This window comes from Triticum dicoccoides, chromosome 7B (assembly GCF_002162155.2).
Source record: "Triticum dicoccoides isolate Atlit2015 ecotype Zavitan chromosome 7B, WEW_v2.0, whole genome shotgun sequence".
Lineage (NCBI taxonomy): Eukaryota > Viridiplantae > Streptophyta > Magnoliopsida > Poales > Poaceae > Triticum > Triticum dicoccoides.
In genome coordinates, this window is record NC_041393.1 from 691,675,223 (window position 1) to 691,682,899 (window position 7,677).

At 43.3% G+C, this 7,677-nt stretch overlaps 1 protein-coding gene across 1 annotated transcript; it reads right to left on the minus strand.

The window, feature by feature from the left end:
- Window positions 1-1,372: 1,372 nt before the first annotated feature.
- LOC119339402 lies at window positions 1,373-7,259 on the minus strand. The gene is made up of 3 exons (XM_037611479.1): window positions 7,234-7,259; window positions 2,619-2,876; window positions 1,373-1,747 (listed from the first exon to the last, which is right to left on the minus strand). The coding sequence occupies exons 1-3, from the start codon at window positions 7,257-7,259 to the stop codon at window positions 1,636-1,638; spliced, it is 396 nt and encodes a 131-aa protein (XP_037467376.1). The 3' UTR covers window positions 1,373-1,635.
- Window positions 7,260-7,677: the final 418 nt, after the last annotated feature.

Genomic DNA, 7,677 nt, shown 5'->3' on the forward strand with positions numbered 1-7,677 from the left:
GTAGGCATAGCCCTGCCGCCAGGAGAAGCCGGGGGACGACACGTGGCGTAGGTATGCTGACGGCTAGGCCGTCGGCATTGATTTCCATCTATGCCGACGGCCAAGCCGTCGGCATACATGCGCCACGTGTCGTCCCCTAAATCGCCAGCGCTGTTGACGGCGCCATCCGTTGCCATCAGACGGAAAACAACGCCGACGGCTAAACTATGCCGACGGCTGCCCCACGGCCGTCGGCATATGCTCCTATGCCGACGGCTATACTACGCCGACGGTCTGACACATCTACGCTGACGTGATCTACGCCGACGGGACTATGCCGACGGCAGCCGTAGGCATAGATCTATGCCGACGGCAATGGACCTATGCCGACGGCCCTGGGCCGTAGGCATAGCCCGCGAGTCCGGTGGTGTGTATATAGGTATGTATACCACATATCTGTACATTTCATGATGAAATACATTTTGACGTGAGCCACACAAAAATGAAATCGTGATTTTCTAACACATGTACTATTCACTATATAAGTTCATGATTTTTTTTGTGCAAACCACATCAAAACATGATTCATCATGAAAATGTACAGCGTCACTATACAAACTACAGTATGTACAATTTAAAGGAATACTACAATATAAAAACTTTGTGAGAATAAAAGCATTGCTACATTCTGAAGCTGGTCCAAAGGTAACAAATAAGATTTCCATGCCAATGATGAGTGAACTCTTAATAAATTGAATAATTGAAAAACACTTAATAAATCGAAGATGCTTTATATGCATCATCTCAAATTGCTTTGCATGATTCTTCAAATAAAATCTCATAGCTGCACATAACGGAACATTGGGGCATGAAATAAATCTGAACAAAATGAAGAAAAAGTACAGCAAAAGCTGGCCTAGTGACTTGGTGAGTAATGATAACCTGATAATATCATGTAGCATAGCTTTTGGAGCCAGCCATGACCTATGGATGAATATAAGCTAGCTCTGATATGCAATACGAGGGGAGCAGCCTGGTGTGATACAAATTCGGCCACCATACGGGAATCTCATGAACAGAGACAGCCAGGGCGCCATATTCGTCATCGGCTACTACCACCTTGGCCCTGTCAAACTGTGGCGTCGAGCTTGCAGGCAGAGTGGCGAATGGCCAAAGTGGAGCCCTCCTCCAGTAAGGGGAACGACACAAGCAACAACTCTCTGAACACATTTGTGAATCGTGAAATAATATCACACTGAACTTCTTCTAAACTTCAGTAGCAACAACTAATGTGTTTGGAGAGTTGCTGCTTGTGTCGTTCCTGTTCCTGGAACGACAGAAACAAGAACTGCCTGAACACATTCGTGAACTATGGAAAATATATCTCGCTGATTTTCTTCTAAACCGCCCTTAGAAGTAACAACACAAGCAGTAAGTATTCTTATTTGTCATGCAATGACCTAAAAAAAGAATTATGTTCATTTGTACTGAGTTTGAGCATGCTTAAACACATAGAAAGTAAATAGCAAATTATATTGTCCGAAACTGATCTTGCTGGAGAGGATTATATTAGCAGCAACTGCTTAGTTCTAACAAAATATGGTTCGTCTATTTACTTAGATAGTGGTCCACTTATTCACCTTCAATGTTTTGGCGTTATGGTGTTGATTCCCTTTCCACTCTGCTCGTAATCTCAGCAGGGCTTGGAATTTCCAATTTGTTGGTGCTTGAAGGGCAACCATCGGCGTCTCCGTTCAACATGGACACCCTGCCATTACATATAAGTTAATTATAAAGCATCTAATTAATTGACAGATTCTTGCTCATGGTCGACGAATAACAATCAAACCAAGAATGCATGGCGCTTAATTCTCACTAACTAATAATTCGTGCATATGGAAAAAGTCATGCACACCCTTAATCTAATAAATTGGCTCAAGTAAGCCCCCCCTCCTCCCCGCAAGTCCACGTTCTCTACTTCGACATGCCCTCCCACCCATCTCGCTACTTATCCTAATTCCAACATCCTCAGCAGAAAAAAGGTGTGCAAGCTTAACCAGGTGTCATCTACAACTTACAATTCAAAGATAATTCAAGACATGCTCTACTGCCTACAATTGAAAGATAATTATATTCTTTCCTGCTAATGAAATCAAGCAGATCCTCACTCAGTGTCATCTACACATTTTTCTCTCTGAATCTGAATAGCAGCTACACATTCAGTTGGGATTTCACAATGAATCTGAATAGCAGCTAGACATTCAGTTCACAGTATCATCGTTCACTCTGTCGTGTGCGTTCAACACAAAAGTGGCTGGTTTGCCGGTTTGTTGCCGGCTATTGGGCTGCTCTGAACTGAGCCTATAAGCTAGTATTTCTGTCATATAAAAAGTACATACCTATATACGAATTTTTTGCAAAAGAATTTGGATGTGCATCTGTACACCCATGTCCCATGGTGGATCCGCCCCTGCCTGTAAGGAAGCGAGTACTCGTTGGGGAGGAGAGGGGTACCTTCTGGAGAAGATTCACCTTGAGGAGATGGGGGATCAATGGAGAAGAGAGGCGTCGGGATGCACAGCCATCCCTGGTCGTGGCCGGCGAGGTCGTAGGGATTGGCGGATGGGGAAGGGAAGTACCAGGGGTGTGGTGCCGACTCGTTGGTCTCAGATCGCCGCCGGTCGCCGGTATCCGAGGGGCCGCCGCCGGCGGTGACCTGGTGTTCCTGATCCGCGACGGCCGCGTCCCGGTGATCCACGACATATCCGAGGCGCGACGGCGGCGGTGGCTTCCTGGTGATCCGCGACGGCAGCGACGGTCGCTGGCGTCTCTCTGGTTTGGCGGTGGCGGCTGCGTCCAGGGAGAGGAGGAGCAGCGGCTGCGGCGATCTAGTGCGTCTATCACGAGGGATCGCGGCCAGTTTTTTTTTTATTGAACGGTTTTTTATCGTTCGATTTATGCTGGTGTGGTACGATGACGAAAAAAACCCGGCGGTGGGAGTATGACGAAAAAAAACCAGCGAAAATTGACCGCGCGACTATTCATCAAGTCATCCATTAGGAGTAGAGATTATGGCAGCCGTAAGCGCATCTAACATGAGTCCAAGTCGGCCACCTTCTAGTTTGTCACTCGTGGCTTTTTTATCTATTTATTTTATGCATTTCTGGGCGTGATTGTGTTGTTGCCCCCGCTCTCATATTTGCTATGAATTTTGATACTTGGTTGTTTGGATGTTTGCTTTATCTATGAAGCGAGGCGAAGGCATATTTTGAGAGAGTCATCCGCAATTACTAATCGCATGATTAGCGCTGCTCATGTCCGCCACTTAAGCTGTCCGGGATGCTTACATTCTGCAATGCCTGCGATGCTGCTGCTGACGACTATTAGCACAATGTTTGTAATCCACAAGTACTAGATAGGAAACGCGCCTTGGCGTGTGGTGCCTGACTCAACACATTACCTGGACGTGTAAACAAAGTGCGACAGTGATCGTTGCAAATGGATCAGTTAAATGTATCAAATTTACATCAAAAGTATGGCATTGACTTTATATATAACATAATTGTGTCCAATACATAACATCCAGGCAAGCAATGCCAAAGGGCAGTGCAATCGGTCATACCAAAAGCAAAGCAACATTTTTTGCAAAAGTAAACAAACATGATAAGTCATCACATAGTAGACACAAAATGTCGAGCCATTATATAGGCAAAAGGATCCACCGGAGAGGTGCGAGATAAAGAACCTAAGTAGCTGTGCTAAGCCATATTTCAAGGGGGTGTTTTGTGCCAAGATGACAAGCACTCAAAAAAGCGAGACCGCTAACAGCATGCTGAAGAGATATGTACAACCTTCATGATTGATGAATGTGTTTGTGAAGCAATACATGCGGCTTCTGTTTGACCTGGACGCAGACAAGACCTAAGAAGAGCTATGGAACCTGGTTGTAAGCAATTAGATTTCTCATAAGATATATGATTCAATTCATTATCTTTTAGCATGAACATTATACCTTCATGCAAGGATGATATTTGAAATAAGTGATGTGATATTTCCACAGGGGAACGTCGTGAGGAGGTCTAACCTATCGATTGGGCATCATGCTAGCGAGATATATACTCCTACAGTGTTCGAACAATTTGGCCAAACCCTTTATGAAGCAGGAGCTTACCATGTGGAGGAGATTGAGAGGAACAGGGTGTACAGGACAAAGCATACTCAAGCAGATAGAAGGGGAAAATGGCACAGGGCAGTCTACGATGTTAAGATGATAGACAATGGGGAAGAATTTGACTGTGTATGTGGTCAATTTGATCACATGGGTTTGCTATGCTGCCATGTGCTAAAGGTTAGAAGAATAACTTTGTCATAATATTGTTTTTTTGCTTCATGTTTTCAGAATTCATGTTTGTCATAAATAAGTGTACTATCCGGCAATGCAGGTGATGCATCGTGTAGGAATCATGGAGATACCCAAGAAGCACATAGTGACGAGGTGGACGAAAGAGGCACGGTATGCCCTGCCTAAAAACCTAACATTAGAGCAGACAACCTTGTGCGCCAAAACTATTAAGGAACTAGTAAAGATGGGAGCTGCAAGTGAAGAGGCCTATGATATGATAATGAGGTCATTGGAGGAACTCATGGCAAGTACGGCACAATACAGAGAAGCGGGAGGTGGCCTAGGGCTCGAGGAACGACCAACCGCCGAAAGGGTACTGGTGGATGAAAGACCAGGTGATTGTTCAGTTGACGACAGTGATACAGTATCGGCAACACAAGACCCACTAGTTGGACTACCTGCTCCTTGTAAGAAACCTAAACCCTGAATGCAAACAAGTTGGGAGAAAGCACCATATGAGATCATGATGAAAGCAACTATGCTTTGCAGCATTTGCCGACTTATAGTGGTGTGGTCACTTTTGTTTCTCTCGCGAGCCTGCGCGCTCTGTATGGCCTAAGGCCTTGTATTACCGCTCGCGGCCTCTACGTCTATGAACCTTTGATTTCCCTATCAATCTTTGGGCCTGTTTGGCTTTTGGTGATGTAAGATCTAAGTAATGGTACGCTGCCTGTTGTGGGCTTTATTAAGTTAAAACCGGACGCATCTGGTGTCTTTGTTTAAAAAAAGGGGCATAAGAAGCTGACTTGTCCGGAGAGGGGTGACTTGCCAAAGCAGCCGAGGAAGCGGGGGAGGTGTACTAACTGTGGTCTTGCTGGACACCGGAAGAACACTTGTTCTGAGCCCCCTGGCTTTAAAATTAGTGGTGGTAAGGAGCATAAGTAAGTATGTTGGTTGTGCGGCATAGTGTTAAAACTGAGTTTAGAATCTCTTTTGTGAAAGGCTTGCTGGATCAGTGTGGGTACCGACTTATTGGCATTTAGATGCCGTACGTGGCAATACTAATCTCCGGGGCTGTTTGAAATGAGTGTAAAATTCGTGTGGCCGCCTGCATTTAGTTCAAATTTGAGCTAAATATCGTTGGCCATACAAATTTTGCACCCATTTCAAATGGGGTCTAACGGTTAACAGGATAGTTGTTTACTAGTATGGAGGAAACATGAAAGCTCAGGGTTGTCTGTCCAGAAAGCCAAAATGAATAACTGCCCCACTAAGAATTATTTTGTGCAAACCAAACCCATTATTTTCTACTATTTCAGAGCAACAACAGGCTGCAATGCCATATACAGAATTCAGAAAGGTTCAGATTATATCACATGCCTTACATTCAGAAGGGTTCAGATTATAGTTACTCCCTCTATAAGGAAATATAAGAGCATTTAGATCATTAAAGAGCACAATACATAACATCAAATGTGCTTCGTACATATACTCTCTTTTTCGTCTGAAATGAAAAGGCAATGCTCCTGCCGGTTCCCAGGAAAAAAAAACATCAAATGTGTAAACAGTAGAGTTGATGATAATGACATTATTGTAAGTATTAGCAAAGATAGTTCAAGCCATATTTGCTATGTACAGTGCAGTTTATATCGAGCACGATGATAATCACTCTCAGACACACGAACGACCGTGCAATGCTATGGAGACAGATAAAACGTCAAGAAAGAGGGCAGGGCATCCACTTTTTCAGGAATTAAGAATACCAAGGTTCAGAGCCCCAACTAGCGGGTCTACTAGAACCCAAAAGTTTAGAGCCCCAACCTCAGAAGTCAAAACGTGATTAAAAACATACTATGTAAACAATATGGCACCAGAAATTGATAATGTGACACATGGATCTGAGTACTCCCTCCGTCCGAAAATACTTGTCATCAAAACGGATAAAAGAGGATGCATCTAGACATATTTTAGTTCTAGATACATCTCTTTTTATTCATTTTGATGACAAGTATTTTCGGACGGAGGGAGTAGTTGAGAAAGGTGCCACCTCATGGGAACCTTAGAAATACAGGTGAAAAGGATCTATCAATTTTGAGAGAATTCAAAAAAAACTTGATTTTTGTTCTCTGACTTTGTGGGTCCTGTTTGAAGACCTAAATGAACTTTTTGGGGTCAAACTTTTCGTGTGCGTACGCAAATAATGTGGATGCATATTAGAAAAAACAGATTGCACAATTGTTCTTAAGTTTTTGGCTTAACTCCTCGAGAGCGGCACAATGATCAAGAATCATATCCATCATAAGTTATGTAAACGCTGGTAATTTTTCATTCCCAAATAAAAAGTTTTTATCTTTTATTTCCTTATCTTTTATTGCTTCCTGAGACGGATTGGTGACCAAACTATTTCATTTCTTTTCTGAATGGCCAAGAGCCCAAGATAAGCATCTCCAAGAGCGACTTGGATTCACCAGACCTAGTGATTTGAATATGCGTGCACTTCCAAACCATGTGATCCCAAACTGAGGACTCCAAAACCGTGTAGCAGCCTGTCCCAAAATAGTTAGGGTATCTAGTGCTGTGTCGAGGTTTACAAGCAAGTGAGATGTATAATTTTCAAAACCAGCACATTCATTCACGGGTCTTATGAGATGTTAGTCTGGGGAGAACCAGATTGTTTTGAACGGGTTCAAGAAATACAAAGCGCAATACAAAGCGGTTGGTTTTTACAAAATCATTATAAAATTCAAATGAACTACAACATGTTGGTTTAAAATTTAAATATGGACTCTGATATTTGGCACACGTGTACCATATAAGCAAAACTGCCACATTTCTCCTTCTTTCATTTTAAAGCACCACACGATCCCTCGTCCTTTAACCTCGCCTCCTACCGAACGACCCCGCGGGCTCACCCGAGAAACCTGCTTCTCCCGCACATCTCGCGTGCCCACCCCCGAGAAAACTGCCACTTCTTCACGTCTACCATATAATAAAAAAATATTGCACATCTGGGATTCGAATCAACACCTCCATGGCACCAAAGCGCGCCACCACAACCAACTCACCCTTAGGTATTTGTTGCTCAGACTAAAGAAACTGATCGTTTTGACCCCTTTTTGTACAATTGTGTTATTACAGAAAAGTACTGAAAATTACCATGATTTCTCCTCAGGACAAAGTTATCATGGTATTTGTATGCAAGTTATCAGGACTATGTTGCGTAACTTACCGTGCTATTTACATGGAACCTACCAGGTACTATGTTTCAACAACTACACCCCTTTGAAAGTTACCACTTTGTTTTGTACACAAGTTATAAGGTCTTCGATATGTAAAATATCATGGTACTTACACAT